Source organism: Rhinoderma darwinii, chromosome 3 (genome assembly GCF_050947455.1).
Source record: "Rhinoderma darwinii isolate aRhiDar2 chromosome 3, aRhiDar2.hap1, whole genome shotgun sequence".
NCBI lineage: Eukaryota > Metazoa > Chordata > Amphibia > Anura > Rhinodermatidae > Rhinoderma > Rhinoderma darwinii.
Window position 1 is genome coordinate 29,760,400 of NC_134689.1, and position 25,141 is coordinate 29,785,540.

Here is a 25,141-nt window from a genome sequence, read left to right on the forward strand (position 1 = left end):
TAAACTATGTTACCTTTATTCTGCGGATCAGTATGATTCCGGCGATACATATTTTATGGCACTTTTTTATGTTTTACAACTTTTTGCACAATAAAATTACTTTTGTAAAAAGAATGTATTTTTTCTGTCGCCAAGTTGTGAGAACCATAACTTTTTTTGTCGACAGGGCTGTATGAGGGCTTGATTTTGCGAGACGAGCTATCGTCTTTATAGGGACCATTTTTGGATACGTGCGACTTTTTGATCACTTTTTATTCCAATATTTGTAGGGCAAAGTGACCAAAAAACAGAAACTCTGGAATAGTTTTTTACGTTTTTTTTATACGCTGTTCACCGCGTGCAATAAATAATATAATATTTTTATACCTCAGGTCGTTACGGTCGCGGCGACACCAAATACGTATGGTTTATTATTTTTTTCTCAATAATAAAGGACTTGATAAGAGAAAAAGGGCGATTGTGTTTTATTTTATTACTTGAAACTTTTATTATGTTTTCAAACTTTTATTTTTTTCACTTTTTATTACACTTTTTTATACTTTTTTTTTACACTTTTTCTCAAGTCCAACTAGGGGACTTGAAAGTCCAATTGTCAGATTAATTTTTTTCTAATACATTGCACTACCTACGTAGTGCAATATTTTAGATCTGTCAGTTATTCACTGACAGCAAGCCGATTAGGCTTCGCCTCCCGGCGGGGCCTAATCGGCTTCCGTAATGGCAGAGCAGGAGGCCATTGTGAACTCAGCCTTACCAAGCTGTATGGAGTTGTAATATTGTGTAATAGAAGTGGATGGGCCTTTGGGGCAACTTTGTATGCCTCCAATTACATAAGGTAGAGAGTTATTCCCATCTTATAAAGTGATGACATATAGCTGGGATATGACCAGGGGCGTAACTAGGAAAGACTGGGCCCCATAGCAAACTTTTGACTGGGGCCCCCCCTCTGCTGGGAATCACACAACCCCCCCCCCTTGTAGATAGTGCCTCCCTATAGATTCCACCACACAGCGCCCCCCTATAGATAGCACCATACACAGCCCCCTGCAGATAACGCCATACAGCCCCCCTGTAGATAACGCCATACAGACTCCCTCTGTAGATAACGCCATACAGACCCCCCCTGTAGATAACGCCATACAGCCCCCCCTGTAGATAACGCCATACAGAACCCCTCTGTAGATAACGCCATATAGCCCCCCCCCCCCCAAAAAAACGGCCTATAGTTTGTCCTACAAAAGACATGCATCCCCTATCCACAGGATAGGGGATACATGTGTGATCGCTGGCAGCGATAAGGAGAACGGGGGACCGAAAGTCCCCCGAAGTTCTCCATGACTAACCTCGGACTTCCGGCGTCTGCGCAGTTCAATAAAAATGAAAGGAGCGCTAGTCACGCATGCGCACAAGCGCGACCGGCGCTCCATTCATTTCTACGGAGCTGCCGACACAGACCCCGGAAGTCTGAGGTTTGTCATGGAGAACTTAGGGGGGACTTTTGGTCCCCTGTTCTCCTCATCCCTGCCAGCGATCACACATGTATCCCCTATCCTGTGGATAGGGGATACATGTCTTATGTAGGAACAACCCCTTCAGTGGCGTCGCGCTGTAGCAGCCATAGCGGCTGCTAGCGGAGCCTGCGGCCATGGGAGGGGGCCGTGCCGGCGGGTGGCACGGGCCCCCTCATGCTGCAGGCTCTGTAGAAGTCGCTACGGCTGCTATAGCGGTAGTTACGCCACTGCGTATAGGTTTGTACGGCGTAAAACTACAGCTCCCAGCATGGCCTGAACAATGATAAGGATATGCTGGGAGATGCGGTTTCACAAAAAAAATCCTATCACCATCATCTCGCTGCAGATCATACAGTGACTACATTACTGATTAGAGGCAGAATAAACATTTACATTAAGTGACTCACCGGTGACGTCTCAGATTGTAGTTCTTTTCTTCTCCCTCCGGTTCAGACATCTATGATGGATTTCTCCCGGCCATGACCCATTTCTGCAGTTTTCCGTTCAGATGTCTTCAGCTTCTCACTTTTAAAACATTTCTGCTCCTATAAACAAAGTTAAAATTCTCAACACATCTAAATATAACTGTCACAAACACACAACATGCCCCCTGTAGATAGTGACCTACATAGAAGCCCCTATAGATAGTGCCCACATATGGACTCCAGAGCTGCAAGGCAATAGTGCTAACCACTGAGCCACCGTGCTGCCCTACATATAGCTTCCCCTATAGTTAGTGCTCCACGTATAGCCCACCTCTGTATATAGTGTCTCACATATAGCTCCCCCTGTATATAGTGTCCCACATATAGCCCACCCCTGTAGACTGTGCACTACATATAGCCACCCTGTTGCTAGTGCCCCACAGGTAACCCACCCCTGTATATAGTGTCCCACATATAGACCCCCCTGTATATAGTGCCCCACAGGTAACCCACCCCTGTATATAGTGTCCCACATATAGACCCCCCTGTATATAGTGGCCCACATATAGACCCCCCTGTATATAGTGGCCCACATATAGACCCCCACCTGTATATAGTGGCCCACATATAGAGCCCCCTGTATATAATGGCCCACATATAGAGCCCCCTGTATATAGTGGCCCCCACCCCCACATATAGACCCCCCCTGTATATAATGGCCCACATATAGAGCCCCCTGTATATAATGGCCCACACAACCACATATAGACCCCCCTGTAGCTACTACCCCACATATAGACCCCCCTGTAGCTACTGCCCCACATATAGACCCCCCTGTAGCTACTGCCCCACATATAGACCCCCCTGTAGCTACTGCCCCACATATAGACCCCCTATATATAATAGCCCACATAAAGATGACCCCCCCCCCCACTATAGATAATGCCATTCACATTTTTATGAGGGGAAAAAAAAAAACTTGACATACTCACATTCGCCGGTTCCCACGCTGTTCACTGGCGATGCAGACATGCTCTCTTCTGAGCATGTCTGCAGGAGCTGAACGAGCGTCCTCCAATGACGCCGATTGGCGGGGCAGAATGACTTGCCCCGCCAATCAGCACCTTCCAAGCATGGAAGCGGCGCGATGATGTCATCGCGCCGCTAGCCAATCAGTGTCATTGTAAGGCACTGGATGGTCAGGCACGGAACATGCCCGGCCATTCAGTGCTAATACATGTATTTGGCTGCCGCTAGCACTGGGGCCCCCTCCGGTGCTAGCGACACCTACAGGCATGAGAGGGCCTGTGTAAGGCTCGGCGTCGCGGGCCCCACAGTAGCGGCGCTACCGCTGTAGTAGCCATAACGGCTGCTAGCGGCGCCACCGGGCCCCCTCAAGCCCCGGGCCCCGTAGCAGCCGCTACTGCTGCTACCGCGGTAGTTACGCCACTGGATATGACATCACTTTATGAACAGTGGGGGACCGACCTCTGCAATTTTTTTTTGTTAAACCCCTTAACTAAAAGCTGAAAGTCTCCACTTCAATCACATCTTGATTCCTTTGTGGAGGTGTACAATGGCTAAATAATGAAACTTGTGTCACTGTCCATATACTTCTGGACCTGACTGTATATTACTAATCTCAATAAAGGAGAGCAATGCTTTAAAAACAGAATCATAAAAGGGATCTTTTAGGGTATCTTATATGTGTGTGTGTGTATATATCAAGTTGTACAAATATCCCCATCTCTTGGGTAAATAAAACAACAATCGTGATTTATTTTTTTCTTTACAAAATTTGTTGAGCAGGTCCTTGAATGTATCCACATTGCCCCCTAGTGGTAGAATTTGTTACCTACACTATTTGTCATACAATTCCCTAATTAATTCTTTGAAGTGGCATCACTGGTGGAACCTAACTTCAATATAATTTACCAAATTCTCTTTAAATTTTATAGGTCAGTATGTTAATCAGTGTATAGGCAGCTGGTGACTAGATTAAAGGGATTGTCTCACAAAGACAATTCCTTTTTAATTAGAAGTCGTCTGATTGTCACGTGTCCGGGCTCTTTAATCGCTATCGTATAGTCAGCCATTGTTATGTTCTAGAGCTAAATCTTCTGATCATTCTGTATACTCTACTAGTATACAGAGACACTTGCCTGTTCACTTCATTTTTTCAAACTGCACCATGCTTTATCCCCCGGAATGTATCATCAGAAAAAAAACGTACTATTTAAATCAGGTATTTATTCTAAATATACCCAAAAAATTGTGTGGTGTTTTTTTTTATTTTTTATCTGACCCTTCACATAGAAAAAAATGTAAAGGGGTTATCCAGGTTTTTAAATTGATGGCATATTCTTAGGATGGACCATCAATATTAGATACGTGGGGGGTCCGACCCTCGGTTCCCCTGCCGATCAATTCTTTAAAAAGACGCAGATAAACAATAAATGCCCCCGGATATCGATGCGTGTAATGTATTTACATAAGAAATCTGGTGGTCTTTCTGTTCCGAATATGACTAAATATTATAAAGCAGCTAGAGTGGCCCAGTTATTCCTTACCCACCTTCCACCGGATAAGGCACCGTTATGCGTTTCTCTCGAATTAGCCCAACTCTCTCCTTACTCCTGGGGAGCATTGATGTGGTTGACCTCACCCCTGCCATCTTCCCTGAGAAACCTATCTCCACTGTCACATCTCTCGTTACTCCTCTGGCGTACGGTTAGGTTCAAACAGTCTCGTCACTCACCAGTGACTACTATATTTGGTAAACCACGTCCCCCCCCAGGGTTGCAGAGTACTAACTTTAGTTGGTGGTCGTCTTAGCAGCTTACTAGAATACATAACTTTCTTGCAGGGGGACATTTGATGACACGGACTCATTTTATTACCACTTTTAATCCCCCCCCCCCTTCTGAACATTGCAAGGCTGCTCAACTTTTTAATTTCAAGAGCTGATCCCTACACAAGATGAGCTGACATATACTACTATTGAAAGACTTGTTATCTACTCACTCACCCGAGTGGGCTTATTGTCTATGCTATATAGTATTTTCAATGCTCCCCCTTCTGATACTAAACTTTCATATATGCTGAAATGGGAGGAGGACATGGGTACCGGCCTTTCCACTGCACAATGGAAACGGTGCTGTGACACAATAAGTAAAGGTAGCTGGCACGTTTCCTTGGTAGAAACCTCGGTGAAACTTCTACATAGAGTGTATTTAGTTTCAACATGCCTTTACGCAATTTATCCCACGGTCCCAGCCAATTGTTGCAGAGGTTGTGCGTCTGAGGGAACTATGTATCGTATGTGGTAGTACTGTCCCCAAGTCACAGCACTATAGAAAGGTGTCTGTTCCGTGATTTCTGACATGTCAGGTTACAAGAGTCTCTGTCACCACATTATTAGTGCCCTATCTTCTACATAATGTGATCGGCGCTGTAATGTAGATTACAGCAGTGTTTTTTATTTAGAAAAACTATAAATTTTGGCTGAGTTATGACCTATTTTAGATTTATGCTAATGACTTTCTTAATGACCAATCAGCGTCATACACTTCTCTCCATTCATGTACTCAGCACATAATGATCTCGCGAGATCACGCTTGCTGTCACTTACTCACACATTAACGTTACTGAAGTGTCTTGAGAGTGAATAGACATCGCTTCCTGCCAGGACGCGATGTCTATTTACAATCCCGACACTTCGGTAACGTTTGTGTGGGACTTAATGACAGCAAGCGTGATCTCGCGAGATCACGCTGTAAGCTGTCATATACAGCGTGATCTTGCATGAATGGAGAGAAGTGTATGACGCTGATTGGTCAGCGTCATACACTTCTCTTTAGGGCATGACCACACATGGCGGAATTCCTCCGCAACTGTCCGCATCAATGCCGCACAGAATCTGCGTTGCAGATTCTGCAGCGGATCTGCACAAAATGTGCAGAAAATTGATGCGGACTGGCCGCTGCGGACTGCAGGAAAAGTGCTTCTCTTCTCCCTATTCAGTGCAGGATAGAGAGAAGGGACAGCACTTTCCCTAGTGAAAGTCAAAGAAATTCATACTTACCGCCCGTTGTCTTGGTGACGCGTCCCTCTTTCGGCATCCGGCCCGACCTCCCTGGATGACGCTCCAGTCCATGTGACCGCTGCAGCCTGTGCTTGGCCTGTGATTGGCTGCAGCCGTCACTTACACTGAAACGTCATCCTGGGAGGCCGGACTGGAGACAGACGCAGGGAGTTCTCGGTAAGTATGAACTTATATTTTTTTTTACAGATACATGTATATTGAGATCGGTAGTCACTGTCCCGGGTGCAGAAACAGTTACTGCCGATCGCGTAACTCTTTCAGCACCCTGGACAGTGACTATTTACAGACGTCTCCTAGCAACGCTCCCGTCATTACGGGAGCCCCATTGACTTCCTCAGTCTGGCTGTAGACCTAGAAATACATAGGTCCAGCCAGAATGAAGAAATGTCATGGTAGTAAAAACAATACGCTCCGCAGCACACATAAGATCTGCGGACTTCATTGCGGAATTTTGACTCTCCATTGAAGTCAATGGAGAAATTCCGCCATGAGTCCGCAACCAGTCCGCCACTGCTCCGCAACAGACAGAGCATGCTGCGGACACCAAATTCCGCTCCGCAGCCTATGCTCCGCAGCGGAATTGTACGCATCGTGTAAACGAACACTGCTAAATTAAAGTGAAAGTCAATGGAGAAACGGCTCCGCTGCGGATTAACGCTGCGGAGTGTCCGCAGCGGAATTTAAGTGAAATTCCGCTATGTGTGAACCCGCCCTTACAGCGCCCACTTGGTCAAAAGCTAAAAAACGCCCAGTAGGGCATTAAAGAGGCTCTGTCACCAGATTTTGCAACCCCTATCTGCTATTGCAGCAGATAGGTGCTGCAATGTAGATTACAGTAATGTTTTTATTTAAAAAAAACGAGCATTTTTGGCCAAGTTATGACCATTTTTGTATTTATGCAAATGAGGCTTGCAAAAGTACAACTGGGCGTGTTTACAGTAAAAGTACAACTGGGCGTGTATTATGTGTGTACATCGGGGCGTTTTTACTTCTTTTACTAGCTGGGCGTTAGGAATGGGAGTGTATGATGCTGACGAATCATAAATACAAAAATGGTCATAACTTGGCCAAAAATGCTCGTTTTTTAAAAATAAAAACGTTACTCTTATCTCCATTGCAGCGCCGATCTGCTGCAATAGCAGATAGGGGTTGCAAAATCTGGTGACAGAGCCTCTTTAAGAAAGTCATTAGCATAAATCTAAAATAGGTCATAACTCCGTCAAAATTGATCGTTTTTCTAAATAAAAAACACTGCTGTAATCTACATTACAGCGCCGATCACATCATGTACAAGATAGGCCACTTATAATGTGGTCACAGAGCCTCTTTAAGGTCCCAAACCGCTTGCCCATTTGTCTGGTTTCGGCCACACCTCCCCGAATCCCTAATTCAAGATTTAAACTTGCCCAATTTATATTACTAGCAACCCGCATTTAAATTGCCTCGAAGTGGCATACTGCTGGCTTGAATATTATTACTGTTATAGACAGGGTCAATTGTATAGCAATATACAAAAAATTGGAAGCTATTAGAGCTGACTCGATGGATCTTTACCGTAAGGTCTGGGACCCATGGCCCTCCTCCTCTCATGCACCCGATTTCCGTTATGCCATTACTCTGTGATATTTCATAATGGTGTCATCTTTTGATTCTGTTTAGAACCTTCCCTTATTTTTGTATGTTGATATATTGTACTTTATCTGATTAAGTGACTGTATGTAGACTATCTTTATCATGGCTAATTTTCTTTCTTTTTGTTATTTAATCTGTATTATTCTTTCTTATGTCCCTCCGCTCCCGTATACCTTTACCCTTTTCCTTGTTTCTTATTTTATCACCCTGCGTGGGGATACCCAATCCCATGTTTTTACGTTTTCCCCCTTCACTTTATACCACTAAATACTTTTGAAATGAAAAAGACCCAGATAAACTCATTTAAGTTTTCACACTGGCCACTAGAGCAGACACATTAGGATGTCACTTCCTGTTCTCTGTAGATCACTTGTCAGCTTTGCTGTATATACAGGCACACGATGAGGAGAATAATCTCATTATTAATATTATTAGATGATAGTGATTTAAAGGTGTTGTCCGGTCCCCAAAAATTGATAGCCTATCCTCAGGATAGGCCATCAATATCTGATCGGTCGGGGTCCTACTCCCGGCACCCTTGTTGATAAGCTGTTATGAGTTCTGTGGCCCCTTCAAAACAGTTGATCGGTGGGGAATCCGGCCCCGGACTGTTTAGATATTGATGGCCTATCCCTGATGCCACACAGCTCCCCTCCCTGTAGGTAGCGCTGTTGGGGTTCCCTCTAGGAGTGGAATCCCCAGCCAGAGCATTGCCGACATCTCAGGCTTGGGATTCCGCTTCAGGAGAAGACCTTGACGTCACTGTCCATATATGGACAGTGTTGTCAGGGGCAACCCCAGGGCCATAGTCCCGGGCAGAGCACTATTAGCACTCAGCCTAGGACTCCTGCTCTGCTCCTGACATCACTGTCCATATATGGATAGTGATGTCCGGAGCAGAGCTGAAGTCCCGGGCAGAGCGCTAGTAAAGGCTCTGCTCCGGTACTCCGGCTCTGGGGAAGCCCCTGACATCACTGTCCATATACGGCTAGTGATGTCAGGGGCAACCCCAGAGCCAAAGTCCCGAGCAGAGCGCTACTAGCACTCTGCCTGGGACACTGCTCTGCTTCTGACAACACTGTCCATATATAGACAGTGATGTCAGGGGCTTCCCCAGAGACGGAGTCCCGGAGCAGAACCGCTTCTAGCTCTCTGCCTGAGACTCCTCCTCTCCTCCTGACATCACTGTCCATCAGAGGCGTAGCTAGGGGTTTAGCACAGGGGGGGGGGGGGAAACATATCTGAGTGGGCCCCCCTAACGCATGTTTACAACTGAAGAGGCACATTCTAATTATATACCAGCCATCATCCCTATATATAACCCGATCATCCCTGTATATACCAACCATCATTCTTGTATATAAACCCCATCATCCCTGTATATACCAGCCAGGCTAGTATTCACAGGGATGATGGGGGATATATACAGGGATCATGGTTGGTATAAACAGGGATTATGGTGGTTTTATACAGTAATCATGTCTGGACCAGCCATTATCCATGTATATAACCCCCATCATCCCTGTATACAACCCCATCATCTCTATATATACTAGCCATTATCCCTGTATGTAATCCCCATAATCCCTGTATATACCAGCCATCATTCCTGTATATACCAGACATCATTCCTGATTACAACCCACATCATCCCTATAAATACCAGTCTGGCTGGTATATACAGGGATGATGGGGTTTATATAAAATTATGATGGCTGGTATATACAGGGATGATGGTGGTTACATACAGGGATGATGGGGGTTATATGCAGGGATGATGGGTAGTCCAGCCATCATCCCTGCATTTACCCCCATCATTCCTGTATATATCAGCCATTATCCCTGTATACAAACCCCATCATCCCTGTATCTATTCATTATTGAGGAGGGGTGCTTGCTCACCCTCTCTTCTAACACGCAGGTTTCTTCTGTTCCTCCCTGGTGGATAGCATTAGAAGTGTACTCTGCTCTAGCAGATGTGCCTAGCATCTGTCTCTGATTATAATACCACCATACACTGTGTCCCACACACACACAGTGCTCCCTGTAGATAGTGCCCCCATAGATCCCTCTGTAGATAGTACCCACATAAAGCCCCCAGTAGATAGTGCCCCACATATAGCCCCCCTGTAGATAGTGCCCCACATATAGCCCCATGTAGATAGTGCTCTACCTATATCCCCCTGTAGATAACGCTCTACTTATAGCCCCCCTGTAGATAGTGCCCCACATATAGTGACCCACATATAGCCCCCTGTATATAGTGCCCCACATATAGCCCCCTGTAGATAGTGCCCTACATATAGACCCCCTGTAGATAGTGCCCTATATATAGCCCTCCCTGTATATAGTGCCCCACCTATAGCCCCCCCTGTAGATAGTGCCCTACATATAGCCTCCCCTGTAGATTGTGCCACTATAGCTCCCCCCGTAGATAATGCCACTCACACTTTTAAGTAAAACAAAACAAACTTTACATACTCACATGATCCCGTTCCCGCACCGTCCGGTGGCAATGCAGACCTGCTTACTTCTGAGCAGGTCTGCTGGGGCTGAACGATGCAAGTGGCGCGATGACGTCATCGCGCCGCTATCGGCGTTGAAAGGCGCTGATTGGCAAGGCAGAATGACTTGCCCTGCCAATCAGTGCCTTTCAACAACGGAAGCGCTAGCGTCGTTGAAAGGCGCTAATTGGCTGGGCAAGTCATTCTGCTCTGCCAATCAGCGCCTTTCAACGACGACAGCGGCGCGATGACCATCACGTCACTTACATCGTTCAGCCCCAGCAGATAATATACCACCAGCCGCCCGGGACAGCGGGACACCGCCTGGAATCTGGGACTGTCCCGCTGAATCCTGGACGGTTGCTAGATATGCCACACTATTCACACAGCTCTACAGTAGCTCTCTCTCTCTACCTCTCTCTTTCTCTATAGCATAGTCCAGGTTCCACCTCTTCCACCCAGGGGTGAACCTAGCCCCTCTGCTGCCTGAGGCGAACTATAAAAAGACGCCCCCCCCAAATCTATCCGAGTTTTCTCATTACTAGCTTTACACAACAAACACACAGTATATAAAAAATGTTAAATCGGAAAACATTTGTTGTTTATTTGTTAAAGTGCTGTTTAATGTATAGAAAATATTGAAAGAATTCTACTTACTGTATTACTTTAGTATCGTAGATCAGCAACGCAGCATTAACACTGAAAATGGTTTAATGTATCTTCTATGCCCCCTTTTTATTACCTAATTGACTTATGATTCAGTGGCCCGGTGTGCACGGCATGATGCAGTGACGTCATCGTGCCGGGCAGTTGACGTAATCAGCAGTTGACGTCATCATGTCTATTCTAGGGTAATTGGCTCAGGGCTAGTGTTACGACAATGATTGGCGGGAGGAACATTTTTTTTTGGGGTGGGTATTTTATGTGTATTATTATTAATTTTTTTTGCACTTTATTTTACTTTTATTTTTTTATTATTCTGGTCTGTCCCTCAAAGGTAAGGAAAGACCTTTGGGGGACTTTATTTATTTTTTTCTTTCTTCTTTTACACCATGTTTTTCCACTGTAACTGGGGCTGCACAGCAGCCACAGTTACAGGGGAAATCAGCCCTCTTAGGCTGGATTCACACGAGCACATTACGTCCGTAATGGACGGAACGTATTTCGGCCGCAAGTCCCGGACCGAACACACTGCAGGGAGCCGGGCTCCTAGCATCATAGTTATGTACGATGCTAGGAGTCCCTGCCTTGCTGCCAGACAACTGTCCCGTACTGTAAACATGTTTTCAGTACGGGACATTAGTTCCACGGAGAGGCAGGGACTCCTAGCATCGTACATAACTATGATGCTAGGAGCCCGGCTCCCTGCAGTGTGTTCGGTCCGGGACTTGCGGCCGAAATACGTTCCGTCCATTACGGACGTATTGTGCTTGTGTGAATCCAGCCTTATAGTGACTATTGTCACTAATAGGGCTGTGCTGGGTCTAGTAAGACCCAGCAGCAGCCTGCCACTGATGGCACCCGGCGATCATGTGACCAGTCACATGATCACCGGGACCAATAGAGACAGCGGCGCATTGAGCACTGTGCAGAAGAGATCAGATAAGATAGAAGCAGCGAATGCTACTTCTATCTTCTCCTCAGGGTCCCCGGCAGTCACTGGAGACCCGACATTCAGCTACCCGATCGCTCGGGCAGCAAGCTAAAACCCGTGCCGTAAATAGTCTATGGCGCGGGTTTTAAGGACCCTGACCGCTGGCCGTAAATACACAGCCAGCGGTCGGGAACCGGTTAATTCTATGGGTCGGTATGATTACAACGATACCACACATGTATAGGTTTTTTTTATGTTTTACTACTTTTGCACAAAAAAATAATAAGTTTGAACTAAAATGATGTTTTTGCATCATCGCGTTCCAAGAGTCATAACTTTTTTATTTTTCTGTCACTTTAGTGTTATGTGGGCTTATTTTTGCGGGACGAGACGTAGTTTTCATTGGTCCTTTTTGCGGTATATGGGACTTATTGATTAACTTTTATTATTACTTTTTGGGGGGGAAATGGCAAAAAATTGCAATTCCGCCATGTTTTCTTTGAGGTTTTTTTTACGGCGTTCACCTTCCGGTTTCCATCTGTCAGTTTTTAATGGCTCTTTGCCATCCGTGTTTCATGGCCGTTAAAAAAAACAAACAAAAAAAACAAGGATAGATTTCACTTGTGAGGGTTTTTTTGTCCCAACCCCTTGAAAACACCACAGTGCCCACGTGGATAGTGCCGCAATGTCCTTGTAGATAGTGCCACAGTGCCCACTGTAGATAGTGCCCACATAGTGCTGCAGTGCACACTGTAGATAGTGCCCACATAGTGCCAGTGCCCACTGTAGATAATGCCATAGTGCCCACATATAAAGTGCCAGTGCCCACATAGTGCCACAGTGCCCGCTGTAAATAGTGCCACGGTGTCCACACAGTACCACAGTGCCCACATATAAAGTGACATAGTGCCCACATATAAAGTGCCAGTGCCCACATAGTGCCACAATGCCCACTGTAGATAGTGCCACCCCCATATAGTGCCACAGTGCCCTTGTTGATAGCGCCACCACCCCCTGTAGATAGCACCACCCCCTGTAGATATCCCCCCTGTAGATAGCACTAACTCCCCCTATAGATAACACACCCTTGTAGATAGCACCCTCCTGTAGATAGCACCAATCACCCCTGTATATAGCACCACCCCTCTTGTGGATAGCATCACCCCCTGTAAATGCCCCCCGTAGATATCGTCACTGTAGCTCCCTGTAGGAGCGGAATTCCTCTGGGCAGGGATTCCGCTACTGGAGAAGCCCTTGGCGTAACTATCCATATATGGACAGTGACGTCAGGAGCACTCACTAAGAGCGGAATCCCTGCCAGAGAGACAGCAGCGCTCTGGCCGGGGGTTCCGTTCCAGGGGTAGCCCCTCACGTTACTGTACATATATACGGATAGTGAAGCCAGGGGCTTCTCCAGTAGCGGAATCCCCGGCCAGAGAATCGGAGCTCTCTGGCAGGGGATTCCGCCCCTACAGGGAGCGACAGCGATGCTATCTACAGGGGGGTGCCATCTAAGGCAGGGTATCTTCCACGGGGGGTTGCATCATCTACTGGGGGGTTCGATCTACCGGGTGAGTGCCATCTACGGGGGGGGGGGGGTGCGGTGCTATCTACAGGGGGGGGGGTGCTATCTACAGGATGGTTGGTGCTATCTATAGAGGGGTGCTGTCTACATGGAGGGGGGTCAAAGTATCAGTTTTTATCGACAGTTACAAGGATTGAGATCTATGGGAGCGGTGGAGCCGTGATAATGGCCAAAAATAAGTCATGTCCTATTTTTTGACGGCCAGCATTCACCGGCCGTTAAAAAAACGGCCGTGTGAATACACCCATAGAACTTCGTTGTTCTGAAAATGTCCGTTTGTCACTGTCCTGTGAATGTAACCTAATAGGCATATAGCCAGGGAAGGCCTGACTATATTGGAGGCCCCTGATCGCATTTGCATGCTGCCAGAGGGTGACCGAGGGAGCCCCCTCCCTCTGCAAACCACTTAAATGCCGGAGTTGCTATTGACTGCAGCATTTAAGGGGTTAAACAGCCGCGATCTAATGAAACTTCGATCGCTACCTTTAGGCTGATGACAACTGGACTCCTGCTCTATGTTATTCCTATGTTATTGTGGTGCAGCCTTCTGTGAATGTAACTTTAGACCTTGTTCACACAGTGCAGATTTGCTGCAGATTTTGCATGCATTTTTTTTTTAGGCCAAAACCAGAATAGGATCCAGGGGAACAGACCTATAATGCCTTCCTTTATATATTTCTTCTTTTTCAGTTCCGTTTCTGGTCTGGGCTTAAAAAATACATGCAAAATCTGCAGCAAATCTGCATTGTGTCAAAAAAGCCTTAGGGTTTCCATACATTGGAGATTACAGCCTGGGGGAAAAAAATGGACCTTAGTAAGATGACCTTAGTGTTTTAATCGTGCATCCCAAGGGACAAAACACTAATTAAAAATACAGAATAAAACAAAATGTACAAAAAAGCATTACTAAAGTCTGAAACGTAAAAATATTCAATATAACAAAAAATAATCATCTAATCTTCCTCTTATGTTTTTAGGCACAGCTGCAGCCTGTGGGATTTTATATCTATTTGCTCGCTATCGCTACTTTAAAGGTTACAGCGTTTCCTCACAGGGCAGGTAACATTCATTTAATTTAACATCCAATATAACAGTGCTTCATATGTTCACAGGCAATGGTGAAAAGTGAAAAGTTTATATATATTATAAATCTGCCCTGTCAGGCCATGTCCACATTTTGCAGTAGGGGGCAGCACAAAGCCAGTGCCACTGCCGCACTGTGGAAAGCTGTAGGAACACCACACTATACACACATGTATTAATATGTTGTTTTATTTAAAAAAAAACACATTTCTGATCATTTGGGCACAGAGGTTCTCTGAAACCTATTGGACAGTTTCAGTGTATAGGGAAACAATCTCTGATAAGAGCAATGTTAACTCCCTGTTGTCAATTTATTCATACATTTCCAGGAAGAATAACAGAGGATGCTTCTGAAATTTTATTTTATGGGGAATGCAAATATTTACTCAAACAGACATGTCAGGAGAGGTGACAGGTCTTCTTCAAGGAAAAGCGGTCATCAGTTTCCTTCATTAGATTAGGCTATCTGTAAGAATGATCAAATTTACCCAAATGTAACCACCAAAGTGTAGACTATAAGCGTTGTATGCACAGAAGGAGTCTTGAGGAAGCGTGCCATGGAAACCTTCTCAGCATTGCTGAATGGTCAGGAAGGCGAGATGCCACATCTGGGCATCTGACTCACTTGGCACCATCAGAGTTTGGGGACAATATTCAGACACTGGCCTCTCTACAGCATGGTTGTTCTTTTTTTTGGTAAATGCTCTTCCTCCACAGTGAGGAAAAACATCCCCTCAGTCAATCCCGGTTAGTTCGTTTTCAAACAGCGCCAGCTGTATCTTCTTTTCCTGACTGTTTCCTGCTTCTTGTTTGTCACCCCAGGGCTAAGCTGTAAATCGGCTGCAGGCAGCTTCCTAGACACGTACTACAGAGAGGTGACATTGCACTCTTCTGTCTATCCTTACCTGCTATGAAATTCCATAGTTGCCTATAGAACGGAGAGCATCCTATATCCACTATCACATCAGTTAAGAGTTAAGACAGATACTTGCAGTTGTCATACAGTTGTAGAAGAGAACAATTTGAAGACAACATTGCTATAGTATCATGATGTTTCTATGAGTTAAAGGGTTATTTCCATCACGCAAAGTGACGCTGGGCGTCCAACTGCCAGGACCGCCACCGATCCTGAGAATGAAGGGGCCATGGTGCTGGTTAAGGGTATGTTCACACGCACTAATTACGGACGTAATTCGGGCGTTTTTGCCCCGAATTACGTCCGAAAATAGCGCCTCAATAGCGCTGACAAACATCTGCCCATTGAAAGCAATGGGCAGACGTTTGTCTGTTCACACGAGGCGTAATTTACGCACCGCTGTCAAATGACGGCGCGTAAATAGACGCCCGCGTCAAAGAAGTGACCTGTCACTTCTTTGGCCGTAATTGGAGCCGTTATTCATTGACTCGAATGAATAGCAGCGCCAATTACATCCGTAATGGACGCGGCGTTCAAGCGCCTGCACATGCCGGTACGGCTGAAATTACGGGGATGTTTTCAGGCTGAAACATCCCCGTAATTTCAGCCGTTACGGACGCCCTCGTGTGAACATACCCTTAGTGCTGCTTTCCCCTCAGGGTATGTGCACACGCTAGCTGTCATTTACGTGTGAAAAGACAGACTGTTTTCAAGAGAAAACAGCTGCCTCGTTTCACACGTAAATGCTCCTCCTCGTATTTTGCGAGGCGTCTGAGACGCTCGTAAATCTTGAGCTGTGCTTCATTGAGTTCAATTAAGAACAGCTCAAATTAGGCTGGGTTCACACGACCTATTTTCAGACGTAAACGAGGCGTATTATGCCTCGTTTTATGTCTGAAAATACGGCTCCAATACGTCGGCAAACATCTGCCCATTCATTTGAATGGGTTTGCCGACGTACTGTGCAGACGACCTGTCATTTACGCGTCATCGTTTGACAGCTGTCAAACTACGACGCGTAAAAATACAGCCTCGTCAAAAGAAGTGCAGGACACTTCTTTGGACGTTTTTGGAGCCATTTTCTCATAGACTCCAATGAAAACAGCTCCAAAAACGGACGTAAAAAACGCTGCAAAAACGGCGCGAAAAATGCTGCGAAAAACGCTGCGAAAAACGCGAGTTTCCCTTGAAAACAGCTCCGTATTTTCAGACGTTTTTGGTCACTACGTGTGCACATACCCTTACGTGGCAAAGAAGTGTCCTGCACTTCTTTGCCGAGGCAGTCCATTTACGCGTCGTCGTTTGACAGCTGTTTACGCCTCGTTTACGTCTGAAAATAGGTCGTGTGAACCCAGCCTCACTGTTTTTCCCTGCACAGCGGTGCTGCCACCTGCTGTATAGAAAGCTGCAGCACGGCCCCATTCATTTGAATGGAGTTTTGCTGCAGTTCCCTGTACAGTCGGTGGCCGGAAGCGCCGGTTTGCAGGCAAAACTGAGAAGGGGATATAGCACTAAACTAGCGCTGCGGCCCCTTCTATTTCAGGATCGGTGGGTGTCCAGGCAATAAGACCCCCACCGATCACAAAATTATGCCATATCCTAGCGATATGCTTTTACTTTGCGTGATAAGAATAACTTTTTAATATAATTTAAAAGGTTTAACTGCAGTCCTATGTAAAGTCCTATGTACTACTATTATTACATTAGGATATCACTCTGAGAGTAACCATTTTGCCAAATGACTCAACTCTACTACATATGTGTGGGTTATGCAGGGATGACATCATAGCAGTTAATTAAATTAACGATGCGGATCCACGCAAATAATGTCAAGTGACAACACCACAAAATGGAGCTCATATAGGATGTTTCTTCTGTTCCTGTCAAATGACTGTGAAGGACAATGGCGTTCTCCTACACCATGTGTAAGATCTGTTCAGGCTGGGAGCATGGTCTTCTCACAAAGCATCATAATCTTATATTTCGATAGAGTGAACAAAAAATTTAAAGGGATTGTACAGGATTAGAAAAACATGGCATATTTTTTTTTTTTTAAACCGCACCACTCCTGTCTATTGGTTGTGTCTGGTATTACAGCTCAGTTTCACTAAAGAGATTGGGGAAAACCTACAATACCACACATAACTTGTTTTTTCTAATCCTGTACAACCTCTTTAAGGGCTTGCATCCATGTATATATGTACATATAGGAGATTGATAGATCTTTTGATAGATTTTTTAAGCATATTTGTGTATATAGTTATATGAATACAGTATTATACTGTATTATATTCCTTTAAGCAGCATACAAATAGTAAGGTGTATAACGAACTATACAACCTATAACTCAGTTTCCTGAATGTGACATGAAGGATTACCTGGGAAAAGGAATAGATATCACCTACAGAAAGGGATAAGAGATGGGCAGAGTGCCTGGGACAGTGACAAATAATCGGAGGGTCGGGGGGGCTTAATCCTCAATAATTTAAGTAGCGTTCAGCAATTGATATTACTGCTCTGAGCTGTCATTGAAATGCATGCAGAGTACTTCCACTCTCATATCCAATGTTCCCTGGGCACTGTTCAAGATCAATAGATTTATAGTGTCCGGAATATAGACTCTATAAAGCACTAAATAGATATTGCATACAGTTTCCAAATAAATCAGGGTAGCCCATAAGATTTCAGAGGCCCCTGCCAAGACAGAATTTTGTCTCCCTGGTTGTCTATTGGGGTAAAGTGGTGATGCTGATATCTCTGTTGGTCTAGGGTAGTTAAGAAGTTAAAGGGAATGTGTCATCGGAAAATGACCTGTTGTTTGAATCAAGATTGTATGTTAAACATATTTTGGAAGAATTTTGGTGATTTTTTTTAAACATCTTAACATGTTAATATCTATATTAAAAATGAATCCTAAAATCTTGCCGTTTTCACTCTGGCCACTGAGCCTCACAATAGACTGACACTTCCTGTTCTGTAGAGATCACTTCTCAGCAGTCATCTCATTATCATCACTGGCAGAAATCTATGGGTCCCTGAGCTGCAGTATCAGGCACTGCCACTACCGGATATATGGATCTGTCCTCAAAATCATAGTCCCGGAAAACCCATTAAATGAGCATTTTGCCCAATCACTAGGGGCATAGATTTTCCACAAAATGTATATTCTATTAACCCTTTCACTGACCAGCTATTTTACAGCTCGGAGACCAGACACATTTTAATAATTTCTGGTATATGCTAGGTATATCTATTACTATTATTTGTAAGGCTCTAGCAACTACAATAGGGCTTTATTTTAATGCCTTAATAGAAATAATAATTTATTATTTACATGTATTAAATAATTTGTACATCTCTTTCCCAAAAATGTTGAGATATTTTGCATGAATCAGTCAGTGTGATGTATAAGTCATATGTGGACACTGAAGAGAAGAGGTTATTGTACTCAGGGCCGGCCTTTGGTTAGATGGCACCCCATGCAAAATTTTATTTCAGTGCCTCTCCCCCTTCATAAAAAAATTCTGCATAAAAAAGTATCATGCCCCACCACAGTATAATGCCCTTTTTAGTGCCCCCATAGTATAATACCCATTATAGTGACCCCACCCAGTATAATGCCCTTTATAGTGACCCCACATAGTATAATGCCCCATTTAGTGCCCCCACACAGTATAATGTCCCTTAAAGAGGCTCTGTCACCAGATTTTGCAACCCCTATCTGCTATTGCAGCAGATAGGCGCTGCAATGTAGATTACAGTAACGTTTTTATTTTTTAAAAACGAGCATTTTTGGCCAAGTTATGACCATTTTCGTATTTATGCAAATGAGGCTTGCAAAAGTACAACTGGGCGTGTTGAAAAGTAAAAGTACAACTGGGCGTGTATTATGTGCGTACATCGGGGCGTGTTTACTTCTTTTACTAGCTGGGCATTGAGAAGAGAAGTATCATCCACTTCTCTTCAGAACGCCCAGCTTCTGCCAGATCACGCTGTGACGTCACTCACAGGTCCTGCATCGTGTCAGACGAGCGAGGACACATCGGCACCAGAGGCTACAGTTGATTCTGCAGCAGCATCAGCATTTGCAGGTAAGTAGCTACATGGACTTACCTGCAAACGCCGATGCTGCTGCAGAATCATCTGTAGCCTCTGGTGCCGATGTGTCCTCGCTCGTCTGACACGATGCAGGACCTGTGAGTGACGACACAGCGTGATCTCTGGAGAACACGGCTGTGTCTGCACTGCCAGAAGCTGGGTGTTAACAAACAGAAGTGGATGATACTTCTCTACACAACGCCCAGCTAGTAAAAGTAGTAAACACGCCCCGATGTACGCACATAATACACGCCCAGTTGTACTTTTACTTTTCAACACGCCCAGTTGTACTTTTGCAAGCCTCATTTGCATAAATACGAAAATGGTCATAACTTGGCCAAAAATGCCCGTTTTTTAAAAATAAAAACGTTACTGTAATCTACATTGCAGCGCCTATCTGCTGCAATAGCAGATAGGGCTTGCAAAATCTGGTGACAGAGCCTCTTTAAGTGCCCCACACAGTGTATTGCCCCCACACAGTATAATGCCCGCTAAATGTCACACACAGTATATTGCCCCCTTTAGTGCCCCTACACAGTATAATGTCCCCTTAGGGGTCCCCACACAGTATAATGTCCCCTTAGTGGCTCCCACACTGTATAATGCCCTATTAGTGGCCCCCCACATTATAATGTCCCCCCTCCACTGGGTGCCACACACAGTCCCCCTTGTAGATAGTGCCCCCTGTAGATTCTGCCATACAGCAACCCACCTCCCCTTTGTAGATAGTGCCATACAGCCCCTCACCTCCCCCTTGTAGATAGTGCCCCCCAAACAAATAAAATAAAAACGTTATACTCACCTAGGCCCCGTTCCGAACGAATGGAACTGCTCCACAACGCCGATGGGATGCTTGCGTAGGCCTGCGTGATCCAGTGACGTAATCATGCCGACATGCGCAGAGATCCTGTCCCTGCGCCTGATAGGCTGCAGGCCTGTAGCCTAGTAAATGGCAGAGCAGAGAGATACCTCCCTTCTCTGCCATAGGATTCAATGGTATCTGTGTCCTAAGGACGCAGATACTATTGAATGAAGCGTCGCTACCGATGTAGCAGCCATAGCGGCTGCTAGCGTCGCCACCGGTCACCGCTATGGCTGCTACAGCGGTAGTTACGCCACTTAGCAGAGAAGCGCCCTCGGCGGAAAGGCAGCTGCAGGGTCACCGGCCGGGGGGCTTCAGAGACACAAGCATGGCACAGGTCACACACCCCAAAGGCCGGCCCTGACTGTACTATGTGTACTCTAACTCCATGACATATCTGTCAATATAGCCATTTAATTTCTATTTGAACCAAACTAATACTAAAGTGCACAAGTCTACATACATATTCATCAATTCACTTAGTCATCTTTTTTAATTATAGAGGTCAGTAGGTGTTGGTAATGCTAACTGTAATGTCATGAAGCTGACTTGAATTTCCCCAAATCAGAGAGCAGCACAGTTTAGAAAAAACAAATACCGTAGAACAGCTGCTGAAGTAAAAATCCTGCTTAATGTTGCAAAACTGACTTGGACTTCCACCAATCAGAAAGCAGCACCGTACAGAAGAACCCATTAGAACCACCCATGAGGTAATAGTCAGGCTGACTGTGAGGTCGTGACTTGGAATTGCACCAGGGAGCAGCACTGGGTATAAATAGCAGCCGCCGCCTGCACTGCTCATTCTTGACCTGCCTAAGTAGAGTCGTGTGTTGATGAACCTTCCCTTACCCCATCCTATCCCCCCACCCCCACCTTTAGGAAAGACACGTGACACCGAGGTTGGATGTGAAATGGCCACAGCAGCCGTTTATTAATTTTACAGTTTTATAAAAACAATTAAAATCCGAAACCTTCGGATAACTAGTTAGGAATCCACCAGAGAATTCCTTCTAATAATTCACATGACCCAACATGGGTCAGAATCGTAAATAACAATTTAGCGTTAACATTAACCCGAGCAGAGGAAGTCCTTGAAGCCCTTTCAGATATTCCTTTTTTAAGAACACACCGAGTTAGCCATCTGCAAACCACCAATTACCTCCAGCCGTAAACCAGCTCGGAAGCACCGTTCACCTCTGCAGATGGCTCCAACCACTAGAAGTCCACTTCAAGGGGATAACACCCGATGAAGCCCTCAAGTGATATACCGACCACTAGAAGTCCACTTCAAAGGGATAACACCCGATGAAGCCTTCAAGTGATATACCTTCCACCAGAAGACCACTTCAAAGGGATAACACCCGATGAAGTCTTCAACCATGTACCTTTTTTGGGGGACGCATACCCCCGATGCAACCCCCCCACCATTTTGTACTGACTGGCCTCAAGGACTCCCCCCGCCAGCTGCCATGACAACAGAACCTACTCCGGAAAAAAGGAAAAACATGTTAAATAAGCACACAAATAAAACACAACACTCATAGACGGACGTACGTAAAGACCCACAAAGTAACAAACCAAGGGCGGGAGGGTTGGAGCTTGTCTTCACTGTGCTACTCCTCCCGCTGCTTCCGGCTCAATGCCTAAAACAGCGGGAAGCGCAGCAACGGCCCCCTGACTCCTCCTTGACCCCCCCCTCCGACTCCCTCCAACTCTCCCTCACCTGTTAACCCTTTCCCTACCAGGGAGGTCATGGAGGCTTCCCCTTAAGCCCTGCAGGCTGTGTCCAGCCCCTTCTTGACCTGCCTAAGTAGAGTCGTGTGTTGATGAACCTTCCCTTACCCCATCCTATCCCCCCACCCCCACCTTTAGGAAAGACACGTGACACTGAGGTTGGATGTGAAATGGCCACAGCAGCCGTTTATTAATTTTACAGTTTTATAAAAACAATTAAAATCCGAAACCTTCGGATAACTAGTTAGGAATCCACCAGAGAATTCCTTCTAATAATTCACATGACCCAACATGGGTCAGAATCGTAAATAACAATTTAACGTTAACATTAACCCGAGCAGAGGAAGTCCTTGAAGCCCTTTCAGATATTCCTTTTTTAAGAACACACCGAGTTAGCCATCTGCAAACCACCAATTACCTCCAGCCGTAAACCAGCTCGGAAGCACCGTTCACCTCTGCAGATGGCTCCAACCACTAGAAGTCCACTTCAAGGGGATAACACCCGATGAAGCCCTCAAGTGATATACCGACCACTAGAAGTCCACTTCAAAGGGATAACACCCGATGAAGCCTTCAAGTGATATACCTTCCACCAGAAGACCACTTCAAAGGGATAACACCCGATGAAGTCTTCAACCATGTACCTTTTTTGGGGGACGAATACCCCCGATGCGACCCCCCCACCATTTTGTACTAACTGGCCTCAAGGACTCCCCCCGCCACAGCGAAACAGGCCTTGACCACCTTAAGCCTGTGAGTTCCTCCACACCACCACCGCCCTTTCTATGCCTTCTGCTATCGCCAAGCTCCAAAGATCAATGCCAACCTCGGTCAGATGAACCCCGTCACTCCTCCAGAAATTCCCCAATCCTGACTCCAAATCCCTGTGCCTCACGCAAATGCCCCCGTTTTTTGCCACAAAACGGGACACCGCCCGATTAACTTTAATGCGAGCCTTATTGACTCTCTCCACAGATCTAGCCAACCGCCAATGTTTCCTTGGGACTATGTCCGACCACACTATTACCAACTTGGGATAAGAAACCCACAAACACAACATATCGTGTTTGATATCCCGCACCAACTCACGAAAGGGGCGGACTCCTAAGTCATTCCCACCCACGTGCAACACTAAGACCTCCGGAACCCTATCAAGCCGGGCATATGTCTGGAATTTCGCCAACACCCTGCTCCAAGACATACCTCTAAATCCCAGCCAATGCACAACCGCATCCTGTCGCGGAATGCGCAACTGGCGACCGTCCGGGCGGACGTCTGCCCTCAAAGCCCCCCAGTGCACGTAAGAATGACCCAGCAACCACACCAAACACGGAGGCGAATCTGAAACGGAAAAAACAATTAGGCACCACCATATAACATTTCTTAAGCGTTAACAACAAACCTCATAACATATGGGGGCGGACATAGGACTTAAATCTGTTGGACTCCCAACGACCAATACGCCGCACCCCTTCATCATCCAACCCCCAGCGCCCCGCTTCTGTTGCTGCGCCAATCCTGAAGGAATGAGATGAATATGAGCCTGCCGCGACACCAACCGCCGTCAAACATTTTTTAAATACAGCTCCAAACTGAAACCTGGACAAAAACGACCCGTCCATATGACATAACAAAGGCAAATCTGGAGACCCCCCTTTTGGCTTAAAATACTGCATGCACTCTACTGGGCACATAACCGACCCCGGGAGGGCAAACAAAACTATCAGCTTACCCTTCCCCAATTGGTCAGTTTTTGACCGACGCAACCATACCTCCAGGCGATCTGCGAATAGGCTCAACTCCCCAGATCTCAGCCCCCCTGCCTGCTTGGTACTCGGCGACACCAACTCACCTATCCTAAATGCCCCAAAGAACGCTAACGAAAAAGCTAACCGAAACAAATCCATTTAGTCTGAAGAACGACAGACCGATGCTAATGAACCGCCCAGCGCGCTAAGCAAAGCAAACGACACAGGCCTTCTACTGTCCGCCTCCACCCTACCTCGGCGCAACCCCTTCAAAGCCTGCAACACCAGAAATTCCTTCGACACATCCTGAAAGCCTCGCAACTTAAAACCAAACGCCACCGCAGATATGAACCGGTTCACCTTTGCCACTGAAAACCCCGCCTCCCAGGCGTCCCCTAACCAGTACAAAAGTGCCACCAACCTGTCTCTATCCGTATTGACGTCACCCAACTCTCTTACCCACTCCTCCCACTGCCTCCAACAAGCAGCATAAGCACTCCACGTCGTGCGCGCCAAAGACCTTTGTAACAGTTGTTCTACGGGACCGAGACCAGATCCCAAAGATGTTCCGGACAAGCCAAACCGAGACGTTCCGCTCCCGGTGCCAATTGCCGAAACCGGTCCCACTGCGAGCGAGAAAGAGCATCAGCGATACAATTCCGTACTCCCGGCACATGCACCGCCACCACCCACGCGTTCAACGACAAACACACCAACACTAAATGTCGCAACAATTGAACTACCGGAGGAGAGGACGCCGTGATGTTATTAATGGCCAGCACCACCCCCATGTTGTCGCAGTAAAACCGAACCTTCTTATCCCTGAGCCTGTCCCCCCAAATGGTAGCCGCCACCACGATGGGAAACAGCTCGAGCAGGGCCAGATTCCGCGTGAGTCCACTGGACACCCAACTAGCCGGCCATTGACCTGCGCACCACGGACCTCCCCCGTACGCTCCAAAACCGCCCGCCCCAGCCGCATCCGTAAAAATATTCAAATCGCTCGTATCCTGCGCTGGGGCCATCCATAGCGAGCGACCATTGTACTGGCCCAAGAAGTCATCCCAAACCTGAAGATCAGTTCGGTGCTCCTCCTTGAGCCGCACAAAATGATGCGGCGCACGCACTCCCGCCGTTGCCGCCGCCAACCTTCTACCAAACACCCTCCCCATTGGCATAATCCGGCAGGCGAAATTCAACTTCCCCAGCAGCGACTGAAGCTCCCGCAGCGTCATTTTCTTCAGTCTACAAGCCCGCCGTACCTCCAGCCTCAAAGCACCCAACTTATCCGCAGGGAGACGACACTCCATTGCCACCGAGTCTATTTCAATTCCCAAAAAACAA

At 46.3% G+C, this 25,141-nt stretch overlaps 1 protein-coding gene across 8 annotated transcripts in view; it reads left to right on the top strand.

Annotated features, from left to right (window-relative positions):
* LOC142750937 (leukotriene C4 synthase-like) overlaps nucleotides 1–25,141 on the top strand; it is a 63,597-nt gene that overhangs the window by 29,885 nt on the left and 8,571 nt on the right. For all 8 annotated transcript variants that reach the window (XM_075859925.1, XM_075859920.1, XM_075859923.1 and 5 more), the window contains one exon: nucleotides 14,334–14,415. In XM_075859925.1, coding sequence (XP_075716040.1) covers nucleotides 14,334–14,415 — 82 coding nt within the window. The remainder of the gene's footprint in view (nucleotides 1–14,333; nucleotides 14,416–25,141) is intronic.